The sequence below is a fragment of the Lissotriton vulgaris genome, chromosome 4_1, assembly GCF_964263255.1.
Source record: "Lissotriton vulgaris chromosome 4_1, aLisVul1.2, whole genome shotgun sequence".
NCBI classification, from domain to species: domain Eukaryota; kingdom Metazoa; phylum Chordata; class Amphibia; order Caudata; family Salamandridae; genus Lissotriton; species Lissotriton vulgaris.
In genome coordinates this window covers 240,886,575-240,913,424 of record NC_141691.1, presented here as the reverse complement: position 1 = coordinate 240,913,424, position 26,850 = coordinate 240,886,575, and the positions used below count along the sequence as shown (strand labels likewise).

Sequence of the window (26,850 nt, the reverse complement as noted above, 5' to 3'; positions counted from 1 at the left end):
AATGTAGATAAGTGGAAGTATATTTTTTAGATGATAAGAGGCCATCTCCTGCAGACCTTATAATAAAATGTTGGTGCTAAAAGTTGGAGGTGGACTGGGCTGGCTTTGTATGCACGGGGCATGCAATTGCGCGCCACCCACTTAGCAGCGCATCAGGGGCGATGGATAAAGTGTCAGCAGATCACCATCTTCCAAAGCTAGATGTTGCACAGAGGCCATTGAATGCGTTGTAAAGGGAATCATGGTACCAAAGGTACAAACTGACCGCATTGCTACCCCACCACTGGATTAGATCTAAAGAGGCCTGTTTCAGTGGTGTGTGTATCCACCGTATGTCTATAGGTACTTCAATGACCTTGCACATGCTACCTCCACCCCAACCCAGTGGGTTTACACACTCTTTTTAAGCTTTCTACACTACTGAATACCACCTTATTGCATTATAAGAGCATGCCGAATATGGTCACCATCTGCACCATATGTGTAGTGCTTTAGTGCACTTCTGGACATGTCATTAGGTGTCTTGTGTTTTGACTTCGCTAATTACTGCAACCCCTTGTATCCCTCTTATCGCCTACCATGGGAAAGTATTATGAAGTTGTCATATTTACCTGTGAGGTTATTTCATGGTATTTGTGATCAGTACCAAGTGCCAAAAATAGTTTTTTTTCCCTTCAAAACAAGTCCATGTTAATGTTCCTGCAAGGTGTTTATAGGGATGGGGCAGATATTAGGGAGAAGAATGCCAACATGCAGACTTAGTATTTGTTTAGCTAAGACCTTGAACAGCGGCTGCTGTGAATTATCATAATTAAACAGGGCTCCTAAGGTCAGTCCCGTTTTTACACTTACCCAATCTTTTTAATACCCACCCTGTAAATGCAGGTGATATTATGACAATCTGATCTATGATCACAATTACCTCCAATCACTTGTGACTAAAAATTAAGCACCACACAGCTCCTCATTTTACCACCTTTCACCATCCATTGTGGCAGGCTTGCACCACAGTTTAGAGTGAATTTACATTTTTGGGAATTGGCCAGGTGTTCCAGGAGTACTACTGGGAGCTGCGCCAGGGGCAGTCGTGTAAGTACTCCTCCTAAAATCCTTTTGAAATTTCTATTTCTCAAGAACAAATACACACATGTGGAACTCTAGGAACAAATACACTTGTTAGCCACTGTTCATTTTTGCTTAAAGAATATATTTTTCCAAGTAGACATACCTCTTCCACTACACGTTACCTTTTTTAGAGTTTTCTTTCCACTCCATATCCATCCTTGAAAAGGATTTACTCCTGCCCCTAACAGTTCTTAATTTCTGGCCATTCTTATTTAGGGAAACGACAGAAGAGTGCTTGGGAAAATCTACAAACAAGCATAGGTGTTGGTGTGCACAAACTTTCAGGGTATTCCCAACCTGGAACGGCCACTTCCTGCCCCTAGAAGCACTGCGAATACCAAACGTGGTTTTCTTAAAAAATGGCATTTGCTGAACCTGTCCCTTGGAATTCTGCTTAATGGTTACTAGGAAATTTATGGAGAAGTCTGTTTGGCAACAAGAAAAACATATTTTATGGATGTACCCTTTATTGAAAAGAATGGTTTGGCATTGTGAACTGCTATAAATCAAAGGGAGCTTTCTTTTGTTTACCCAGCATCTACATACCTTGGTAATCATATAAGTGCCATTTATGACCTTTTCTTGGATGTTGAAAGAGGGAAGTCCTTGGCGAAGACTGAACACAGTGTTCCATAGTGTCATAACAATCAGCAACAGCCTTCCTGTTTACTAACCTTCTTTTGTTCTGTGCCAGGGCCCCGCCCATCATCGGCTACCTGCCCTTTGAAGTTCTGGGGACGTCGGGGTACGATTATTATCATGCCGAAGATCTGGAACTCCTCGCCAGGTGCCATGAACACTGTAAGTGTTTTTATGTCACTCAAACAAAATACAGTATTTTAATACCTATCTGTTTGGTTGCTCCAGCAATCTTAAGTAAAGTTTTGAAAATACACCTGCGCAGCAATAAAGTACAAATTGAAAATGTGTCTATATTCACTAATGAGCCCGGCTCGATGCACATCAATGAATTAGGGGGACCACTGGAATCAATGGTGACACCCACGAAGTCATCAAAAATAGAAAATGATAAGAAAATAAAACTGCGTTGAAAAAACGGTCTGCCACTTGAGAGCCATAGAAAAAGAATAAGAACAGTGATATTTGCAGCGACACTGAGGAATACGGTAAAAAAGTAGTGCTAAATTGTTGAGTGGTTAGGAGAACTTGGAAACCTTGAAAGCGACAAGAGGTGGCGTGAATAGGTGACGTCAGGCAGGGGTGGGGCTGAAAGTGGAGCTAGCTTTGGCTTTGTGCTCGGCATATTATGTCCGGCATGAGGAAGAATCTGGATTGTGTTGGGCTTCGTGCTTATACCCAGGGCCACTGAAATTATGCGCCAGGATAGGGCCAATTTATGCGGCAGGGTTGAGTAAATTATGCGGCAAGAAAAGGGCGATTATGCAGCATAATGTGCCACATTTTGTAATAGTACTACTTCATTATTTTGTCATTTTTAAACTTGGTAACATTGCCTGGGCATTGGTTGCACCACATTAGTACCCAAATATAGCAATAAACAACAAAAAGGTGACCAGTCCAGTTTGTCATTGGCCTTTCAGTGCACGGCAAAACGTGTTGTTGCATTTTTAGTAACATTTGAATCATTTGAGGAAGAAAACACATTTTTTTGTTAAAATCTGCAGATTTTGTGTCAGATGATGGATTATGTGCCAAATCTATAATTATGTGAAAATCGTTTCGGCCGCTCAATCGCATTATTCCAGTTAGCACTTCCAGCAGCGCTTTTACTACGAGGCCGGCTGATCAAGAGCCTCTGAATGTATTTATGTGTTTCCATACATATTGTACTGTGACTGACCAGTTACTACCTTGATAAAGTTAAAGTGCCCATTTTACTTTAAGTCTTCTGTTTATTTAATGTGCTTTAATCCTCTTTGATCAGCATGTTGCAAGGTCACTTTGTTATTTTTTAAACTTTGAGGAAGGTTTTGAAAAATGTGTTTCTGGTTCCTTATATATTGATTTACAAAATTATTGGTAGAGGGCAGACTTAACTATGAACTAAACACAATCCTAAACGAATCAGCCAAAGGGGAGTTATGGTGCTAAAATGTGCTTTAAAGAGGCGGGCTTCAGTTCTTAAAAAATTGACGTTAGCCATGAGCAAGCCCTAGGGGTTTATTTACAAGACCCTTGCACCAGCAGTGCGTCACTTTTAATATGGGAAAAAGTAATGTGCTGGCAGAGCAAGGGGCTTGTAAAGAAGCCCCATAGTTCTTCTGATTGGGTGTTCCACAGTTTTGGGTCACAGCGGGAGAAGGTTTACTTTGCAGTTTTTGCGTTGCTGTATCTTGGTATTATCAGGATTATTTCTATCACAGGAGAGGACTACTCACAGTTAACACACACAATCTCACAAATCTACATCAGGATCCACTGTCGGTACATGGTTGGAATAGCTTAAGCTAAAGGACACACAAGCTCTTTTGAATCCCATTTTCTTTCTATTTTCTACATCCAAGAAAATCACTTGAGCTATAAAGAGGTAAAATTAAACCTAATTTTAACAGTTGACTACATGGGCACTCATTCAGTGGCGGCTCCTCCGCAATGGCGGAGGAGCGTCGCCCTACTGGCTCAGAGCCAGCAGCTAAAAACTAAAATTACATTTTATTATTGCTTTCGTTTTCAGCTGCTGGCTCTGAACCAAAGTATTCAGGGAGGGGCATGGCCGGGCCATGGGAGGGGGTAGGAGGAGTGCTGTGCACTTTCAAGTGCGCATATCTGTTTGGCCGGTCATCCTACACCGACAAAACAGACATGCGCACTTAGGTTTCTCTAACCCAGCTGGGTTAGAGAAAGGCACAGACTCCATATGCCTGAGCGGAGCGTAAAACCAGCTCACTCAAGCCAATCCCCAAGCACCTCTTATAATATGAATGCAGCATCTGGATTGGATGGGGAGTCTGTTATCCCAGGGACTGTCGAGAGCAGCAGAACAGTGGAGCATCAAAGAGCGAGGTGGCTGAAGGAACAGGTAAGTGTCTTTTTTTGTTTAAATCAACCACCTACAGCCCCCTCGCTCACCGCCCAACACTCTTGCTGCCCTGCTGTCCCGCCATTCCGTAGTGGCAGTAGCCGCGACTGTACTAATTTCATCCATTTTTTCAAGCTCCTTGCAAACTCAAACCAGATTTCTGTGAATCCATTTAACCCAGACTAACAGATATTTGATGGAGACACTAATTACTACCACTGAAATAAGCAGAGTTGCTCATATTGTATGAAACAGTGTCCTTTTTCAAAGACTAGCCGCCTACACTTCCAGGTTGATTTAGGTGTGGGCGGAAAATCCGTTCCGCTCGCGGATTTTGCGGATTTTCGGGAAATCCGCAATCCGCGAGATTTGCGAATTTCCCGCAAAATCCGCAAATCCGCGAGCAGCGGATTTTGCTCGCGCTGCTCGCACTGTTAGCGTGAGTTCGCGCCCCGCGAATAAGTGCGAAATTGCAGAAATACGATCTTGGCAAAACTGAAAGTAACTACTTACCAGGTTCAAAAGTTCAGGCACATCATTAGTAGCCATTTCCTGTAGGGCTTCCTGAGGGGCCCCTCCAGAGTTCAGTTGCCAGTTGAAACTATTATGTGACCCTGCTCTGAACCTCAGAATAGTTACACATATGCCACAAAGGTCCTGAATTACAGCTAAGGGAGACAAGCAGGAGCCAGGCTGGAAGTTAAAATCCATTAATCAGCCCCTAATTCATTATTGTCAGTTGGGGCAGGGCAGGTGTTGTAACTAATTTTGCAACAATGAAAGCACTTAGCAAGTGCAAAAGATCACTAATCAGGGCGCACTAAGGAAGCAGGTGCCAGCTAAAAAAATATTCTGTGACACATTAATCAGCCCCAAATTAATTCAGGTCACTTGAGGCAGGGAAGGTGTGCTTTGCTTTGCCGAAAATAATGTACACTGGACAACCAGAGGGTGTAGTGATGAAACAGAGGGTGGCATGGGTGGGCCAGAGGGTGGCATGAGTAGTCAGAGAGTGGCAGTGGTGACAGAGAGTGGCAGTGATGAAGAAGAGTGTCCCAAACAGGCTGGACACGTAGAAACAACAAGTTCGCAAAACTTGCGACCCGACAGGTAAGTTCGCAAATTGCGAAATTGTAAAAACCCTCGCGAACTGGCAGAAACACGGGCGAACACAAAAAAAAAAAAAATCCGCAAATTCGCGGGAATTCGCGGATTTTGCGGATTGCGAATCCGCAAATCCGCAAAATTCGCGGATTGCCAATCCGCAAAATCCGCTCATGCTTAGGTTGATTGACTAGACACATGTGACTGAATTTCTAGTTTCAAATATGACAAATGTATATACTTCTAGGAGTCATCAACTCCCCTCTCTACGTACATTTCTTGGAAGAAAACAGCTTCTCACTTTAACTTTGCAAAATATGTTTATAGGCAGTTTAGTACAGGAATACACTACTCATAATTGAAGGTTAGATTGGTAGATTGACTGGGATTTGCAGCTGTTCTTAAAGCTAATTGGAACAATGCTAATGACTTATTCTATAGATGCATGATTTAATTTTTCTAAACATCGTCTTTGTAAAAGCTGATGGCCCCTCCCTCCTCTTACCCTAACTTCTTGATACCTCTTTTGCAGCAAATTTTAAAATGCAAAGCACTTTCTTTACATTTTTATGTTTTAGTAAAGCTTCCAAACACAAATAAATACTACCTCAAACTGTTTAGCTTCTCATGTAAATACACGTCTCCTATACATTAGATTTTATTAGTTTGATATCATGCCAATTAGGTCATACAAACCACCCATCTCATAATAAATACACAATAGAAATGATTGAACAAGTCGTTATTAAAACCATAAAACAAATATTAATCCATAAACATCCAGCCCATCAGTTAAAAGAACATCCAGTTAAAAACATAGCACATGTAGAACTCACAATCACTACTGTGCCCACTCAATCCCCAGTAAAATCCTATAGCAGTGAGGCAGTCCTCACATAGCCCAGAAAAAAAACATTTATTTGCCAAAGGTGCCACTTTGATTATTACACCAGTAAGCTTATAAAAACAAATTGTGCAAAAAGACTCCAATGTGCAAATCCGCTTAAAAAGTTTCCATACATACCCTTTTTCTTAATAAAAAATTGACAGTCAGGTAAAGTGCAAACGTGACCCCAATTAGCAGTATTGTGCAAAAAGCAGATAACATTACTTTATGAACTGAGTCATAACTGCTACATTTTCATCTGCAACAGACAGGAATTTGACAGCACCCAACATACCGACATAGTATTACACTGCAGAATCATCCTCACAAGATCTCTTATCCGTGGTACCCGCAGCTTTCTAAAAACTGATAATAGTTGACTTGGTCTTATAGCGTCAAAGAGAACGTGAAACAAGCATTGGCATAGCCAATAGGTCTCACCTTTGGGATCTTATAAGTATTTAGCTATGCAACAGTTGATGTTGTTGCAATAAGGATATTGTGCGGGCTAACTAAACACTTATAAGGTCCCGAAGGCGAGACCTATTGGCTATGCATTCTTCTTCCTGGAGTGGTCTTTGGTGCCATGCAATCCGAAAGCCCCTTCCGTCCATTCAGACCCGAAGCAGCCAGTGCAGGGTACCGTGGGATCTTCCATCGGCATGGCCACTGCATTCCTGGAGCTGAGGGGCACTAACCCTTATGAAGATGGGAGCAGGCAGGTAATGGGGGAGGGGATTCCTCCCGGACATTGTGAATGACGAGAAGGGGGTGTCTTTAAAGATGTAACATAAAACTATAAGGCCCTCCAGGGGCGTAGTTGGGAATACCTTTCATTTAGCGGAACACAAGGTGCCCCCCCCCCAAAAAAAACATTAAATGAAGCATTATGCTGCATATTAAATCCAATTAGGTCTTTTCTCTCGCCGCCAGGTGTGTAACTATCAGGAAAGCAGCAGGTGCAGTGGCACTGCAATTGAATGTGAAAAACCGGTCGAATACCGATTTCAGCTTCCTAGTAGTCCAAGTTTCCGAACTGTGAGGGGAGTAGTTCCTGTCAGTCTCGCAGGGGTGTGGCCACACAGCTCACTCAGACTCATCAAAGAGCGGGGCTTAGCACTCTTCCTCAAAGGGTTGGACAACTGAGGGTCAATGAAGAGCAGCTGAGTGCTGCAGGCGCTCCAGATTTTGCTAAATGGGAGGAGCTACAAGTTCAGAGCTCGAGCTGCGGTCTCCCCCGGGCGCTGGCAGTCAGTCAGTTGGGCTGCTCAAAGACCATGCAGCTATCTCCAAAAGAACCCTTACTACGGGCTGCACGTCGGGATTTTCAGTTGCTCCCCATCCCGGTGGGGGCCGAGAGAGCATGCAGTCCCTGCTTTTTGTCCGTGAATAGGCCGTAGTGTATGACTCCACCGACAGCACGCAGACAATCACCGCCCGCGGCTACATTAATCATGCTGCAGGCTGTGGGAGTTTGTGGCCTGCAGGCAAATTCCCCACACAGCGTTTGCCCAGCCTTTTGCACTCCCTCGCGCATCCCACAGGTGGCAGAAACCGCACCTTCCTTGTGCTGTGCATCTGCCAACGAGAGATGCGCAGACGTTTGATGAGGTTGGAGCTATCGGCAGACACGAAGAATGGGCTGGGAGGAAATCAGTCACGGACGGTCAACTGTACCGCTTCCGTATTCGCGCCAGGCAGAAAGACACTTCGGGCATTCTGCAGATTCCCCATTCCTCTTGTGGCTGCACTCACCCTGATGCTTGCTTCTGGTTTCAATTAACTGATTTTAGTAAGGCCGCTTATCATTTATTGCACAGAGCACTGTAGACCATAAACTCCGATAATGATGACACTGTCCAGGGTTGTGCTTTGTCAGCGGCGTGTCGCTACTCTCGTTAATTGTGCGGCCCTTTTTGAAGATTTTGAAGCAATGTAAGTTGTAGTCAGTCTCTTGTCACCAGAGAGTGGGGAGACTTTGGGCCAGGGGAACCAGGTTTGAGCCTCGGCATCAGCCCAACTTCCTGCAATCCAGGGCAAATCACTTACTGTCCCTGTGCCTACCAAAAAACAAGCGCGCTCGTGCTAAAGGGGAAAAAAAAGACGAGGAGAGGGGGAGGGGAGCGAGGAGGGGGCCTGCGCCTGTTTCCCTTGTGGGAGTGAGCAGGAACCATCTGTTTGTAATTAACGGATGGTTTGAAAGCTCGCTCCCGCAAGGAAATCGCCAAACATGCACACGTTGCCATTCAAAGCAATGCAATGCGTGCACGTTTTTGGCAGCAAAACTGGATCAATGTCTAAAGGTCTTTTCCTATGCAGCGCATGCGTGCTGCGTAGGCGAGACCTAAAAACAATATTATGTGAAAGTGACAATGCATCCCTCTTGCGGAAAGGGTAGAGATCCCTCTCTGACCCCTGCTAACTGACCCCCTCCACCTAATATATTAGCTAATTTCATGATCCCTCTTTAAAATAAAACAAGTTTTTCTAACCAGGTGACTGCTGCATGGGATGATTTTTGTTAATGATTTTTTTAAAGCATAAGACAAGGTGGCCATTGAATGTATGCATATGTGCACGGTGGACATTTTGAAATAATTTTCCTTCTGCTTAAAGAAAAATCTTTGAAAGATGCCTGCTGAACATCCATCTTGGAATGTATTTTCTTACAGTTCAAGAAAAAACATTCCAAGATGGTCTTCATGCAGAATTGACAAAATCGATAGAGTCAAACTTTTAACACCAAAAACAAAAACTGAACAAACCAGAACTGTAGTGGTTTCAAAATTCTCAACCGCAAGTAACAGTTTCAAAAAAATCATATTGAGACATTGGCCTATACTATCCATTGAACCGGATTTCAAACAGATTTTTGAACAAGTACCAATATTTGCATATACCAGAGCAAAGAACTTGGGTGAAATCCTACACAACAAACCACAAGAGACTGTTGAATATTCAGGAACCAAACCATGCCTTAACTGTGGCAATTGCAACAGCATTATCCGAGGAAACACTATTAACCATCCAACCCAAGGTAACCCAATCAAACTCAGGGTGAATGCGACATGCGATACAAGCAACCTAATCTACGGAATAAAATGCCCATGTGGAATGATGTATGTGGGCAAGACAGAACGTCGCATTAAAGTACGATTAACAGAGCACAAATCTAACATAAGACTGAAGAACATCAAATCAGCTCTGTCGACGCATTTTGTTGAACATAACCATAACATTTCTCAAATAAAGTTTGTCGTACTGGAAACGGTACAGAGGATTGAGGGTAGAGACAATACAAAGCATCTCTTGAGAAGAGAAAATTATTGGATTAAGAGACTTTCTACCCAGAAGCCGATGGGCTTAAATGAGAGAATTGAACTATCATGCTACCTGTGAATATTGCTCTAATGTCCGTAACTTGTCTATACTGTGCAGGTTCTGAATAACACCAGACACTTGGTTTATTTTATCTCATAACTTTGGTTTATCCCACCACACAACCCCCAGCACACCAGCTACCTTGAGATAGCTCTAGCGCTAGAGCAACCCATACCATCTGTACCTCAACCTAGAGTTCTATCCTGGGCTCCGACCCAATCATTATTTTTTTGCACACATATTCGTATTTTTTATTTCAATTTCATCACTGTACCATAGACTGTATTTCCGTTATGGCTAGTTCACTATTAATTTCATTTAAGGTTCCATACACCATCCCGCTATTTAGCGCTTTTCAAACGGCAACATTAACCCGATACAATGTATCACGTAGTCTTTTTACTTCGTCCGTGGTCACATGACTAACCACAGGACCGGCATTTTTTCAAACATTTGAACGCGGCCAGAGCTCGTCTGTGCAGCCGCTTTTGGAAACATTGCAAACCCGCACGAACAAACCCACAGGTCAGTTTGAGGGAACCAGACAATGAAAATGAGTTTCTTTGAACAACCCACTGAAACGGGACATTTATACATTTTCTGACTGTGCTCGTATAATTTTTATTGCAGATGGTTTAACGCTGTGAGGAAAGGCTTGTGAGTGAAACCACGTTTCTTACGGAGTTTTCACTTCACTGAAGCGCATAGTTAAATGCAACGCTAATCACTAATCACCATACCCAAACACTACCCCTCACTACCCAGCGCTACCCCCTGTCACTACCCTTAATGTTTTCACTATGACTGTTGATATAGCTTCATGATGATATTGACTATGATTACTTCACACAGTATTGTAACAATCATTTAATTATGTTTACAGTGTTGATTCCCTGATGAAGGGCATGACTTTAAATGCCCGAAATGCATTGGATTGATTAAGATGACATTGCCTGAAAGATATATGAAATATATATGACCTAAAGACCTAATGAAACGATGAATGATGATTGAAACCATAATGAATTAAAAAAGACAATAACGTATATGAGTGGAAGTCTTTTCTACATTGGAGAGACAATTATTTGTGTGCCTAAAAGGGATGACACTAGAGACCCTCTAGTTTCACTTCTATATCCATATCTAAGACGTCGTAGGACCCTCGGCGCCACTTTTTGGAGCACCTTGAAATTATCAGAACAAAACCAAATTTTTTATTACAATTGCTGTGCATCGACCCAATATCAATATAGTACTTCATGCATGTTGGGCATCTTGGATTTGTTTAAAAACCATCCGAGCAATGGACAGAGCATGGGCTTGAGCGCAGGTAGAAGTTGGGTGCTAATTTTTTTAATAGAGAGAGCATGTGAAAGAAATGAAAGGGAACCATTAAGAGACAGCAATGCAGGGTCTACTGAGGGCAGTACAGAGATGCAAATCATCCAGTCAAAACACAGCGATACTGTAATGCTCTTTGGGAGAGAAGGAAAGCCATCAAATCAAGAGCAAGGAACTGAGATAGGCAAGAATGCCATTAAAACATAGCAGGGCCAGGCACAAAGTGGTCTATCTTGAATCCATTAGATCTGTTTGCCATCAGACAGTAAAGCTGTCTGTACGCGACACCTAGAATACTTATTTGTCAATGGTATCCTAAACCTACACATCATAGACATTTTCCTATCTGTGAGTTGCACAGATATACTCATTTTTGGGATTCACAGAATCCGAAAATGTACGTATTTAAATCTAGAAAAATCATGCATTTATAGGTGTGTGTATATAGTTCCTCTAGTTGTGTTCTGATGTCTGCTCGCATAACACAAATATTAGAGTTGAAGGTTATGGTGCAATGCACATTTACCTCCTTTTTCCCCCATGTAAAAAGACACCATAGTGAGAAAGCCGTCTGCACTCTACTTACATTATGGGGGCATTTGTGGCACTTTCCTGCCTTATTTGCACACTTACTCCAACTTTCTTTGAGAATTAAAGTTAGCAGGCCCAGACTGGCCGTTGAGGGCACCGGGCAATCCCCCCCGGTGGGCCTCATGGTTGGGGGCCGGTTTTGGGCCCCTGGGGGCCGTTTTTGTTACAGGGCCGTTATGCTGCAAAAACGGCCCTGTAACAAAAACGGCCGAAAACCGGCCCTGTCACAGAGCGCGGACGCACCTCTCCCCCCTCCCCTCTCCTCCCGAAGGGGGGAGGGGGGCCGGCCGAGCACTTTGCCAGGGCCGGTTCTGGTTCCCAGTCCGGCCCTGAAAGTTAGGTCTTACTTGAAGGAATAAGCCACCTTTGTAAACTGAAGAATTCTTGAACCTTAGCTCACTGAAACACCAGTTCACAGCAGCAAATTGTCTGAAGTGGGCTTCGTGGCTTAGGATCATCTCGATACAATGTGTCAGCGACATCACTTAACGCAATAGAAAAAGATCCTAGTGGGAAAACTTGCCCCACCGGCCAAAGTAGAAGATGTAGCTCCCTGATTCATGTGTTAGCTTTCTCCCAGGAAGGGTTCAGCTGAACGACTTCCTGGGGCAAAAAACACCCCGGCTGGGGCCAGTCTCTTACAGCATCCAAAGTGGGTTCATTAACCTCGAATCAGTTGTGCAGGAGCTTGAAATCTAGGGTCTCAAAGGTGAGAGAAATGCTCAAATCAGTTGAAAATTCTTGTGGCGAATTAAGCAGGATGCATGGTCCGCAGACCAACTGGGCAACGGCTATTTGTCATTTCACATTTTTTGAATAAACGTTTCATGCAGCTGCCTGTGACAAGCAAGGTCGAAGCTTGCATGAAGGTTACACCTTAGCTTGATAACATGTTCTGGTATAGAACAGGGTTCTCCAAAGTCGGTCCAGATTTTTAGCGTATCCCCATTTAGATAAATGTAGTTATCTTAAAAATCTGGCACGGATCCGGCCCTCCCGGACTGACTTTGGAGAACCCTGGTATGGAACCTTGTATAGGGTGAAGTCCTTTCAAATTAGTTTGGTAAATGAGTGGAAGTGCTGCAGAGACAGATTTAAAAGAAATGCATAATTTTTTAATTAGCTCGATGGCACATTATTTTAACTCATACTCTGTGAAAACCACGTGGCAATCACAACAATGGCAAAAAATTCAAAGATTTCATTAACTCTTCAAATATTGAGGTCATAGTTTATTTAGTACATCGGATTTATGTTTCCAAGCTTTTAGTAGGTCTTCTTGTCTTGCTTTCCTTCAAAGGGTGACAAAGACTCTTACTTAAAACAAATGTTTCTCACTTTTTGAACATCGGGAGGAAGAAGGGCTGAGTAGGCACCAACAGGCATTAAAGCTGTGCAGTATTAGTAACAGGTTTGTACCTCAGACAAATACGCCATGTTCCAAAATTCGGGGAACAGAAGATCTGGCATACACTCTACACTGACTCAAAATAACTCAAAATATACCATTTTGCAATAATCCTTACTGTGTCAGCTTCGCCTGTACTTGTTCTGCACACGTGTGTAGCCTGTCAGGTGAAAAAAGAATGTGACAGATTAATAGTAAATTAGTAAACGCTTTATTTCCCTGACATAGGATTATGTGCGACCTACTGAGATCTCAAGATGGCATTCTGACCCGCCCTCGCCCCTCCACGGGTGGTGACCACTTCCTGTCTTTGCTCTCCTTCTGCCCTTGCACGTTCAGCATTATGACGTGGTCACACTATGCTCCCAGGTCTTTGCATGCACCTGTCAGTTGAATGTGACAACGTTAAGGGTGCGAAACATGGGTGTTTTTTTGCAGAGAGACTGCCAGGCCTGCAAGCAGATGGAAAATGGGAAAACAAGCCGAAAAGAGGCGGGAAATGAAAGCGTGCGCTGCTCTCAAACACAGTGGGAACCTTAGAATGGAGTTTGCAAATCATATCTCAGACCAGATGTGTGGAAAACCTGTTTTCCAGTGCCACTGTACTCTGAAAACACAAAAACATCCGTGGGCAAGGGGTCATTGCCAAGTGGAAGCAGTCCAAGGGTTGGCAGAGCGGATTGCCACAGAGGTACTAATGAAGGGCGCCTCCTTGGCACAGATGAGCCTGCTCACCTATTGTTCGGTGAGGGCGTTCCAGGTCGCTGAAAACCAGGAAGTGGTGGAATTAGGAACAGTGTTGTGTTGATACTGGAGCCCTTCATCAGCTGAAGGACCAGCCAACTCGAGCTTCAGAAAAGCTTGAGAGACCCTTCTTGGTCTTCTTAGGTTGAGGGGTTATTTGGTCCATTTTAGCACTTTTTCCAGGCTCAAAAGCGGAGGAATGGACTGGCGTCAGACTTAAATATATTGCAATCACGGTTTGCTATCTTCATATGGAACGACCCCACCCCATTTTCCATACTTCTTCCTGCTCCCTTTCCCCAGTTAGTACACAAGTAATTTTGCATATGAGTAACTTTGAACACGAGTCACTTTGAAGTGCCCAGGGTTGGGTTGGCATACAAAATAGCCCAGAGCACCCAACTGAAAGCAGCCCTCATTACCAAATCAGATAGCTAACAAAGTGGCCCAAATGTGCAGATCAAGGCAGTTTTAAACTTGTAAAGACACGCTGTATAGGTGTTTTTCAAGGTATGGGAGAATGCATGTATTTGTGCTTGTGCAGGTAATATTTGTGGTAATATCAGAGAAATCAACAGTAAAAAACAATCCACCTGGCAATAAAACAGGCTCAAATACAGCCAAAAAAGCAGCCCATGCACTGAGCGGTCAGACTAGCCCCCTAGTCACTGCCATATTGCCCTATAGGTTAGTTCGACCCTTGAAGTGCTTATATTATGCATATTGCTCTCATATTTTGATGGTGTTTAAAGCATCAAAAGAGTTGATTTGAGTGTGAGGGTTTTTGGTTGAGTTATTTTTAATATGTCTATCTGACTGTATTGTTTTGTGTTTTTTTCTTATTAAGTCATTTTTGCTATTAAGTCTTTCTGATTTAATAGTTTTAAGTTCGTCTTTTCGATTTAGTCGTTTTTAGGTTTGGCTTGAAAGCACAGCTGTCAGCATGACTTATTGTTACCAATTCTTATAAACATACATATAGTGGGCTTTGATTCTGCCCCGCAGGAGTATTACCCTCTTACCCATTCTATTGGCCGGTGAGTGTATCATCCCAACTCCTATAGACTGCTAGCAAAGCACACGGGACTATTTCACAACCCAAAAGGACTCTGAATCCTCTCACATTGTATAGTCTTTATTTCATGTACGCTTTTTATACCGAAACAATCTGTAGGTCTATATTGATATAGCTGGTCTTTGGCTCCTCCCCAAAGAAGTAATACCCTGTCAGCTCTTTCTATTGGCTGTTTCTCATATGATTTTGCCTCCAATGTACTACTTGCATGGCAGAGTACGGAGGACTATTTTACATCTAAAAAGTACACTTATTAATCACACAGAGTTATTATCCTATTTGTGCATAGAATAAAGAAAGTAATCAATTGTTCATGCCAGCAGACTATTTTGTTTATGTTTTTAGACAGGACTCATGTGGGAGTCTGAGTTTTATATGACCGACCTTTAATGCTGTTACAGACAAAAACAGCCTGAATCTAAGTTGGCTACTTATCAGTCTCACCATCAGATTGCAATAATTCATAGGATGTACATCTTGGGGTCAAACCATCCGCCCTCTGGCTATAGTTATGCAGCCACGCTTTTGCTTTTTGAGAAATCGTGTATAACCATTGAACCTCGTTTAAAAAAAAAAAGAATTCTGTGTGAGTATCGGGTTTCAACTCTTCTACACGATAGTAGGTAGGCAAAGCCAGGTTTGCCAGGACTCGAAACTACAAACCAGGGTTGGATTGGGATCAAATATCGGGTGTAGGAAGGTGGATATCTGATGATATGGTTACCCCAACTTTTTGCCTAGTGTTTAGCTGGTTTTCGACTTAGTTGGCCTGGGATCCTGCTATTCAGGGCCCCAGGCTATCTGCTCTCACTGTAAAATGGACTCCATGTACTTTAGGTACATACCCAATTGGGATTGGGTCACCTTTGTGAGCCCCTGTATAGTGTACCATAGGTACCCAGGGCATAGGTGCATCCAAGGCCTACCAGGGGCTGCAGCTTGAATTATCCACCCCTGGCTGGCCATCCAAACTGACACCACAGGCTGATCACTCAGCTTGGTCAAGGTGGTGTAATCACCCCTTGCTTAGATATAGTGTACCTATATCTTACCTTATATATAGACACATATATACCTATAACTCACTCCTATGGCAGACCTTGACAATCCTGAAGGCAGAGTGCTTAGTTTTATGTGAGATGGTGCTCTAGTATGAGCTGAGCCCATCTGCAGCTTTCGGAACCATGTCCTTATAGCGCATCTATGATATAGCCATACCGGTAAACAGTCAAAATATAGAGTAAAAAATATTGAATGGACATAATATCGAGTTTAAAATATAGAATGGACAAAATATCGAATGGATAGAATATCGACATCAAAAATATAGTTTTTGAGGTAAGTAATGTAATATTGAATGTTAGAAATATAGATAGTTAAAATATCGAAGTATATAATATAGGTTATTAGTGTTTTTTATGTTATTATATGTGTAAAATGTGTGTATTTATGTTATAATTTATTTTAATTAATGAATTTTGTTTTTTTAATTTTTGCATAATTTAATTCTGTAGCGGGTTGTGGGTTTATTGGGGAATAGGGTGGGAAGTAATTTAATTATAATTAATTAAATGTGTAAAATTATTTATTGGTATTCATTTTTAATTAATTGTTAAATAATTTATATTTGGTAATTAATTAAATTTTAATTGGCAATTAATTTTAATTATTGGATTAATTGCTAATTATGTTAATTTTACTAATTTATTTTCTGTAGCGGGTTGTGGGATTATAGGGGAATTGGGTGGGAAGTAATTTATTTATAATTAATTAAATATGTACAATTATTTATTGGTATTCATTTTTAATTAATTGTTAATTTATATTTGGTAATTAATAACATTTTAATTGGCAATTAATTTTAATTAATTGATTAAATGCTAATTATGTTAATTTCACTAATTTATTTTCTCTAGAGGGTTGTGGGTTTATAGGGGAATTGGGTGGGAAGTAATGTATTTATAATTAATTAAATATGTAAAATTATTTATTGGTATTTATTTAGAATTAATTGTTAATTATTTTTATGGGTAATTAATTACATTTTAATTGCTAAATATTATTATTTAATTGATTAATTGCTTATTATGTTAATTTTATTAATTTATTTTCTGTTGTGGGTTTATAGGGGAATAGGGTGGGAAGTAATTTATTTATAGTTAATTAAATAATTCAATTTTTTATTGTATTTAATTTGAATTAATTGTTAATTGATTTTTAATTTTTAATTAATTAATTGTTAATTTGTAATTAATTTGTATTAATAGGTAACTAATTGTAATAATTACATTTAATTTGTAATTTTAATTGATTAATATTAATTGATTAATTATTATAATATATTAAATTGGTAATTACTTTTTGTTGCACCCACTGGAGTGGGAATAGTAATTTTTATACCTACGCTATCCAACGCTTTCCCTACTATTGCACCCACTGGAGTGGGAATAGTAATTTTTACCCCTACGCTATCCAACGCTTTCCCTACTGTTGCACTCACTGGAGTGGGAATAGTAATTTTGACCCTCCTGCTATCCAACGCTTTCCCTACTGATGCACTCACTGGAGTGGGAATAGTAATTGTTACCCCTATGCTTTCCAACGCTTTCCCTACTGTTGCACTCATTGGAGTGGGAATAGTAATTTTTACCCTTACGCTATCCAACGCTTTCCCTACTGTTGCACTCTTTGGAGTGGGAATAGGAATTTTTACCGCTACGCTATCCAACGCTTTCCCTACTGTTGCACTCATTGGAGTGGGAATAGTAATTTTAACACTCTTGCTATGCTACGGTAATAATATTGTATATTTTTTAATAATAATATGTTAATATATTTATATGTTTTAACAAATCAAATTTTTTTTTATAACTTAAATTAATTATTTAATAATTTTAAGGGTATTTAAGTATTTTTAAGTATATTTTAGTAATTTATTTTTAATATTTATGTATTTAATTTTACATTAATTTGATTACATTCGATATTTTTATAAAGTACATATTTTTAAAAGGATATTTTTGATTCGATATTTTTGTACTTACCTGTTTGTAGATAGGACTTCGATATTTTTGGAGTCGATATTTTGGAGTCGATATTTTAAATGCCTATATTTTTGTAGTCGATATTATGTCAGTGATCCAGCCATATCATGTACTCTTAAGTGCATTATAATCCTCGCGGTTAATGCTAACTTTGGTTTGGCTTTATCAAAACATGTCGTGGAAGGTGTCAAACACTTTGGAATACTACCCCCCCCCCCCCACCAGTCCCGGCGGTGGGGGTAGCATTCCACCCTTCTAGAGGGAGAAGACATGTAGTTACTGCTTTACCTGGTTAAAGTTAAACAGATCCTCAGCATCACAAAATGGATGCTGCTGCCACAGACAGGAGTCTGACCTCCTGCAGCTGGACGAAACTCCGGCAAGGGAGGCCTGGACAATAGGTTTCCTGTTGAGGGAGGTGCTAGCACCTCCCCAGACAGCCTGTAGTATATTGGGGCAGTGTGGGTTCAATGGAAAGATGTTTTTCCAGACACTGCCTGGGGCACACAAGGTGCTCCATGCATAGCCCGGTTCAAACCAGTTGCTGGGGCACTTCAGCCCCAGCTCTGGTGCGAAACTAGACAAAGGGAAAGGGGTGTAACCACCCCCTTTCCAGGTTCCACCCATAGGAGGGACCTACCAGGTAATCCAGCCCCTTAGTTTAGTATAAAGATAGGAGCTGTGTCTAGAGACATTAGATTATCCTGGAAAGAAACTCTGAAACGAACTCTTGGACCTTCAATGTTCCATATCGACTGGAAGACTGAAGACATCTCCCTTGTGGTCAAGGAGTAACCACCCTGTGCAAACAGGCACCACCAGTAACTTGCCGGTTTGCTTTGTCAACGCTTCTGCCGGAATCCAAAGACTCAGCGACTCAGGTACTGGACTTCCAGACTTCTCCGACTCTGATCCATATCCACAGCAAAGCTGAGATGCGTGGCAGACACGAGAGACGTGGGACCAGACATCCTGGACTACTTGCTTTTTGCTAACCGTGCAGCTTCAGAGGTATCCTCGAAGTTGTGAATTGGGGTTTGAGAAGCCCCAGACCCGAGCAGCATTTGCCTTGAAGCTCAGCCCTCCACACTCCACGAGTGCTGTGTGGGGCTCGCTCCTGCATTTCAGCTTGATGCGTCTTCCTGGTTGCTAGCCCGTTGGCTAGTGAGCCCTACGAAGATGAACCTTCAAATCTACAATGCTTGCCTGGTTGCTCCGGTCTTGCTCCAGCTTCCCTGTGAATCAGAAGCGCCCCAGACCATGCTTGTCTAAACAGAAGCCCATGTTTACTTCCTGCGTGGGTTGCGGTTACCAAGGCTTGTTGGGTCCAATTCGGATACCGACACCGCAGTCACCTAGATCCTTTGTGGGACAGCTCGTATCCAGTGTCTGGTCATCGTCGACGCCTCCTGGTCCACGTGGCTGCAGAGACAAACTTCACCTCTTCACCTGATTGCATCTCGACATCGCCTGGTTCCTTCCTGGTCACTGGCTAGTGACCCAGACTCTGTCCCCTCTGCTTTCAGGTTCTTCATGACTTTGATCCACCCTTGGATCCACCCGGACACTTTTCTTCTGGTCGTCTGCAGCACTTCTTTGCAGCTCTCCATAGGAAACAGCAACGAAACCCGACACGAAAAGACACCTATGCACCCGGCTTCCCTGGGTGAGGTAATTCGAGTACTCCAGTACTCCCCTCAGGTGTTAACTATCCAAGTATCCTAGTTTAAAAGGGTTTTAACGAAGTCAATCCGGAAGTGTCCAGAATCTACTACTTTGTAACTTTTACGTTCCCATTCTAACTCCATGGTAACTCACGTGTGTGTTTAGACACTGCGCACGCATCCCATGGGCCTCCTACTTCCTAACCTTTGGTTGTCCAGTGTAGCCCCAGCGATTCTCTAGGCCCTAGGCTTATTCACTATTCCTGAAGTGGTTCTTATACCACTTACTTTGTATATGGTTCGTGAGGCCCCTAGTGCAGAATTGTATTAGTGCAACTTATAGTATGCTTAAAGAGTAACTTGTAACGTATCTCAAACTCTGACCTCATAAGGAGTGCAGAGGGGTTGTGTTAGTAATAAATACATATGTATTTGATACATACCTTGTGTGGTGTCCTTTCATTTGGTATTCAATGGATTATAAGTGGTAAAACAGCTCGCTTCACATGCTCTCTGAAGTTTTAGCCTAAGACTGATTTGTCCATGCTACCACTAGGATAGCTGGTCTATAAGGTTGACTTTACAACCTTCACCATAAGGGTCGTTTGGACTGATACAGGGTACCCACTAGAATAGTGGACATCATATACCAGGCCAACTTGGAGAAGTGTGGCTCACTGGTTAGAGCAGGCAGACCCTGAAGCAGAGGTCAGACCCGGGACCAGGGTTCAATTCCCGACGCGGCAGGGTCTTGAGCTCAAATGTCCATGGACTCGATAATTCTCGCTTCGGTGCCTGACCTAATCATGGGTTCACACTCTGAAACTCTGGGCATTAAGCTTGCTTAATCTCCACAACGCCCCCCCCCCCCCGCGGCGGGATGCCTGGCTTTCACCTTGGGGATGCCCTGTAGGGGCTATCTCACAGGGAAAAGCCAGGACGGGTTCCCAAGGCAAGCGCGGAGATACCCCTTCGGGGGTCGATTCAGGCGCTATATAAGAAACATAATAATAATAATAATAATAACTTCCCACACTGAGCACATAAAAAAAGTGGCCCACGGCTGCGTTTTGCCTTTCCGCAAAACACTGCTTCAGCGAAGTTTTATGAAAAGAAAGGGAGTGGAGGCATGTTTTATTAACTTCACTTAGATTTTAAAAAAAATGCACAGATTAGTTCACACTGCTGAGCCACACATGAATACAAGTGAGACCACTTCTACTCAGGCCCCCTGCCCCCGCTCATTCAGCATACATGAATGGGCCAGACCAGTGAGACAAAGGGAGTGCCACCTCCGCCCATCTGCCTCCAGAAAGGCCACTTGGGCACCCACTCAGCCGCTGGTGGCATCCGAACAACTCAGACAGCCCCCAGGCAGCCCAAAAAAGCAGCCCGCAGCTAGAACTCTGCTACCGGCCATTTCCCGAGTGCCTGTGTTACCAATCCGACCCTGCCACAAACTGATCATAGCTATGTTTTAATACCAGAATTCCCTGCACTGAGCCACCCCACTGTCTCAACTGGATGAAAGTGAGAAACGAAATGTGTTAGCAGTCTTTTTTCCTTGCAAAGTGAAATGTTTATTTCTATTCTTCGTAACAATGACGCTTGGGTCGAGGCCCCATTGTCTGATCTCGAAGGCATGTGGTGGTGATGCTACGGAACTCACTGCCCATGACCCAATGTTCACAGCAGATGTTTATTGAACAAGCATTTGCAATGCAATCGGTCTCGCCTTTGTGACCTTATATGTATTTAGCTATGCAGTACATTAGCCTGGGTGCTGAAACATCTACTGTTCTTTACCATGGAGGGAATGTAAGCACCAAACTGCATGACATGCCAGGTATGGGAACACATGGAGAGAAATATTGCCTTTCAGCAGGAAATGATACAGTCCATAGCACTGTTTTTAATATAAAATCAGGGCCTTCGATGGTCATATCACTGAAAATACAAGATTAAAATAAAATATTGTTGTCTACGGGTGCTCGTGGAAGACAATTTCTATGGACTGGAATCTAGAGAATTCTAAAGTGATTCTGGTATTTTACTGTCCTCTGCTGGTCGTTTCCAGTCAAGACAGTTGAATAGAGGCAGTTGCCAGAAAAATTGAAAAAAGAAAGTCCCTCCGCATAAAGCAATTCTGGTATTTTACTGACCTCTGCTGTTCGTTTTCTATCGAGACAGTTAAATAGAGGCATTTGACCAGAAAGAAAAAGTCGCTAGGCGGAAGCAGACAAGTCCTAGGGCTGATCTCCAGGGCCCACAAAGTACATATACATATAAGTATATACTAAAGTATATACTAGAGGTCTCGAATGCTCGACCTAAAAACGAGGTGTCTGTCGGCGACACGGTTGTGCTTAGTCAGTAGCCTACGCTGTTGCTTGTGGGACGTGGTCTTCGGCAGCAGTTGTTTTTATTTCAGCTACCAGCGAGGGCAAAGCTAATCAGATGAAACTAAAAGCAAAATGTATTTTCCATCGGTTTGCTTTGCGTAATTTACATGTTGAGCTCTTGTCCTCACTGACTTGGCTCTCTGCCGCCACCGGCTGTTCCCCTGACCCCAGTCCGCGAGAGTGAAGAGAGCATCTTCTCTGCAGCAGGTGCATTAACTCATAGAGCGACGACTAGCTTGCATGTGCAGTAACTGCTTTTATGTCTGCAGAGGCTGAAGGTCATTGGAGAAATAATAGCCCCCTTGGATGTTGGGGGCGGTGGGGGGCTTCGCCCTCATTTTCCTGTACCACCATGTCTAGTAATAATGCCACATTTGCTAGTTTTAGAAGTAACCTAGCATCTCCTCTTGATGGACAGCCGTGGTTTCCAACTAGTCGTCCCTTCCCTAAATACTGGGCAAGCTTTCTCCTCTGTCTCACACACCATCTTCTATTTCTACACCTCTGCTCATGAACTCCTTCCTTTCATGTATTCTGCTTCCTCTTTTGCACTTGTGCATTCGCTTTCTCAGCTTCCTCTAGCCCATTATCATTCACAAACACGTCTCCTCTCATTCTGTCATCTCACCATTCTCTCTCATACGCTCCTTTATCACGACTCTCTTTCACATGTCTTCTCCTCAGACCCTTCTCTCTAAGATCCTCTTCTCTGTCCTAAGCAATCCTGTGACCCATTCTTTCCCACACTCTCCTCTCTTAAAATTCCCCCCTCACATGCGCACATAGCCAGGGCTGAACTAGGAATCCAAAGCAGCCCTGGCAAATTTGTCGGACCAACCCCCCAGGGGGAGAGATGGCTCACCGCTGCAAAACCGGCACCCCCCCCCCCCTTCCAGCCTCCCGAGGAAATGCCCGATGCCTGCTACGGCCAGTCCGGCCCTATATATAGCCTCCCCACTCTCAAATCCTCTTTAACGCGCAAACCCCCTTAATTGTCCTTCTCACACACGCTATAGCTCCTTCCTTCTTCACATACCTTAGGGCGCTTACACTCTGCCATCTCTTTCACACTCCCCTCTCACGCCACTTTCACATTTCACATCACTTTCACTCTTGCACAGACACATGCACACACACCAGTAAAGACTAACTTCCATACCCTGCCTATCAGCCGTGTGAATGTTTAATGGATATTTTTCAGACTTACACAGGTGAAAACAACGAGGTGTTCCACAGTTAGGTAGTATCTGCTTAGCACCCCTGCTAATGGGGTGTAATGAGAAAATCATATTAAGTACTGCAGACGTAAGTCAATGTCGTGATGATATAAAGTTAAAACATGGATATTTAGTTGTGGAAAAGAACCAAAATACCATGCTGGGGGCCACTTACAACTTGCTGAGCTGTGTGTTCTCTCTTTGGTGTTCCACCTATTGAGAAGTTGCTCTAAGAAATTAGAGCAGTGTTATTTAAAGCACCAGTGCTTACATTGAGCTGGTGGTTTGGTGCGTCAGCGCTTATTTTTCCTCATTAGACTTTGATCCACAACAAGACAGAAAAAAACACAAAATGGAGTAAGAAAGAGGAAGATGGAAAAAGTGACGAAGGGAGAAAGTAAACACGAAAGTGGACGTGCAGCAGTGGTTTTGAGGGACAAGGGGGAATGTTTGGTGATGGATAAAACATGTATGAGGGGGAATCAAGTCTAACCATCATTGGTATTCAGCACCAGTTGCAGATGGGTAATGGCTACAGTACAAGCACTTTACTGCCCACATTCTTCTAAGTAGATATGAGCAAACCATGCATACAGGTGTCAATCTCTCTCTCTCTTTTTTTTTTTTAAATAGATCGTTATTAGATTATTCATATCACAAACAGGATACACCTGAATTACGTAAAGATAGCCCACAGTAGGGAGCAACCAACCAGGAAAAAGTCCAGAACATATACACACAACATGTGGAGAAGTGCGGCTCACTGGTTGCAGAGATCTGACCCGGGACCAGGGTTCAGTCCCCGTCGCGGCAGGGTCTTGGGCTCAATGTCCGCGACCCGATAATTCTCGCCACAGTGCCTACTCTAATTATGGGTCACACTCTGCAACTCTGGGCAATAGCTTGCTTAATCTGCACACCAGCCCTAATCGCTAAGGATGCATGGCTTCACCATGTGGTGCCCAGGAGTGGGCGCCTCGCAGGAACAGGCCAGGATGGGTTCCTCAGTGGTACAGCGTGTAGACACACTGGCTAGTGTAACCAGGTGCTTTATAAGCTCAGTTACTACTACTACTACTACTACATATACTATGGATCTTAAATATGTTTTCTATGTATTATTTACAGCCCTGATGAAGTTCAGTTTTGAACGAAACGCGTCAATTGTAATCCTGGCTGTTTTTATGAAAAGACACCAAAAATGTCAATAAATGAGACAACTAACATACAAAAAGAATTGTGGACTTTTGCGTGGTTGGGTGCACCATCCTGTGGTCTATCTTTGCATATTTCTGTTGGGCAGTAGTGTCAAGCAATGACTGATACCTTGGATGACCTGCACCATTCTTTAATTACAAGGAACTGTGTGGGAGGTGCGGTTCCAGGAGTACGCCGCTGCAATTGTTGATCATAGGAAACACCTGAATATCCATCAGTGCAGAATGGAAAGGATTATTAACAAACATGACTAGTTACACTGAGGCCTATCGATGACGCATCCCACATTATCAGCGGGTTCCAATCTCTTTGAAAAGGTGTTTAATATACCTGCACCAGCCACCTGGCGGTCCAAGACCCTGTCTGTATCATTAGCTGTGACTAACCCATTGAAATGGCCTGGCAGCACCATGGCAGCAGTACACAAAATGTCAGAAAAATAGATTATAAGTGAGTTAAAAAAAAGTTTTATCTTTGTGATTTTGTTTACTTTAATGTCTCTGTGATTTATTGAGATAATTAAGGCCTTTTCATTGCTTAGACGAATGCATCAGATTGTATAGAGAAATTTAGTGAAGGTATGTCTAAAAATATGTTCTTTCTTCTACAGTGATGCAGTTTGGCAAAGGGAAGTCCTGCTACTACCGGTTTTTGACCAAGGGGCAGCAGTGGATATGGTTGCAAACTCACTACTACATAACGTACCACCAGTGGAATTCTAAGCCAGAGTTTATCGTTTGCACGCACACGGTTGTGAGGTAGGAATCAAAAGGGATATGGTGTGTTCTGGATTGTCAGATGCTGCTCATCCTTGGACTAAGGGCCAATATGTGCTTCTAGGTGAAACTCAGACCTATGCCTGGAAAAAATTATAATGGATGCATGTAAATATTACAATTGGGTGTGCACGTGACTTAGCACAGGCTTATCATGCAGAAAGCCTAGGCAAATTCCAATAGGTTTGGCAAAAGTGGGCTCCTCTCTGGTGGTGTCAGAGGAGAGGCAAGAAAATTCAACGTAAATGTAATGATCACCTGCAAAAACGTAAAGTGAATTCCCAATTACTGTGGCAAGCACTCACTGCACCTATCTGAATACTTAAATTAAATCAAAATGGACGCGGTGTAAGCGGAACAGAAAGGGTGGGTATGTGCAACATTTTTCCCATTGGTGCAGAAGTGAATTTATGGACTAGACAGTGCAAGAATGAAAAAATAAAATCTAATTTGTCTAACTCTTTAAGCACAGTGCACTGATCTGCATACACGTATAATACGCACATGTAGAATTTAAACTCAGTATGCCATTTCACCCAAAATGCAGTTTTCTTCTAGAGTTTTTTCTTTGCCTTTTCTTCTCAGAACTAAAATTTTCACTTGTGTCTTAAATTCAGTGCAGCCATAGCACAGTCTCGGACACACTGAGGTTTGATTGGACTCGTGTCAAACGACTGTTCAGGCCTCCACCCCACCCTTTCATTTCAGGTAGCTTAACACTTACCCTATGTGCACGATATAATGGATAGGTTAAGAGCTGCAACCATGTGACCTGATGATGATAAACCTAACAGCCTGAAGAGCCTGCATAAGAAAAGGAAGTAAAAGAAGCATTAGCAAAGCCAACACATCTCAGCTTTGAAAGGTTAAGCTATTGGCTTTACCAATGCTTGTTGTCACGGCATAAAATAGAGAAAATATTGCATCCTATACTTTCAAGATGGCCACATCACGTAATGTGGCACTGAGGTGCTGTGTTGGTGGCCATCTTCAATGTGTAGAAAACAGTGTTATTTGAACTTTCCAGTTGGCTGTTGTGCGTATACTGTTGCTTTACGCAACATGGCAGCTGAATGGCGGCCATCTTAAAAGTGTAGACTTCAATATATTTTTTTTCATTTCTGGAAGACTTTTGCGCTGCATAATCACTTTGAGTCTTGTAAAGAGGTGGCCATCATGAAAGTATAAAAAACAATTTCCAATACTTTTAGCGTGGTTAGTCACTGATATTGGCTTTGAAAATACCAATACATTTTAAAAGCACCTGGCATTGCACCGGGAAATAGGCAGTGGTGGTGGAGGGAAAGTAAAGATGAGACGGTGCGCTTGGCTAGGAGGGGGCGGAGGGTAGTAACAGAGGAACCAAAGTGGGCAATATAAAAAGAAAAATCCGAAAGGGATGGAGAGGGGTGAGGAAAGCAACACAGAGAGCAAAGAGGGAGGAGAGGTGGGGAGAGTGAAAGGGAAAGCAGCATTCAGGGAAGACAGCAAGAAAACATATGAACTCCTCTGTAGTGCTGAAAGTGAGAAACAAGCAGTTCCTGAATACAAGCAAAGCAATGCCAATAGTGGAAGGATGCCTGTCAACCAATCTGAACACAGAAATATCAAATACTCCTTAGCAGGGCAACCACGTAAGCAATTCGGCCTGGGCTGTGTTCGCGGAGTTCCACTATGCAGAACTTTGCGAAGTGACCAAAAACTCAGTTGCACTACTTGAAGTTCCACAATTATTGTCACACCGGGTGCCACCAATGCTAAAGGAGGTTCTGCCTCCCCAAACTCCCTACCTTCACCACCTCTTGCGGCTGACTATTGATAGTACGTGCACAATGTGACACTCACCCCTTCCAACCACTGCCAACATCCATCT

General features: G+C 42.7%; 1 protein-coding gene across 2 annotated transcripts in view; it reads left to right on the top strand.

Moving 5' to 3' along the window:
* Nucleotides 1-26,850, top strand: part of LOC147718624 (neuronal PAS domain-containing protein 2-like) — a 552,138-nt gene that overhangs the window by 446,561 nt on the left and 78,727 nt on the right. For both annotated transcript variants that reach the window (XM_086918582.1, XM_086918581.1), the window contains 2 exons: nucleotides 1,820-1,926; nucleotides 24,812-24,959. In XM_086918582.1, coding sequence (XP_086774708.1) covers nucleotides 1,820-1,926; nucleotides 24,812-24,959 — 255 coding nt within the window. The remainder of the gene's footprint in view (nucleotides 1-1,819; nucleotides 1,927-24,811; nucleotides 24,960-26,850) is intronic.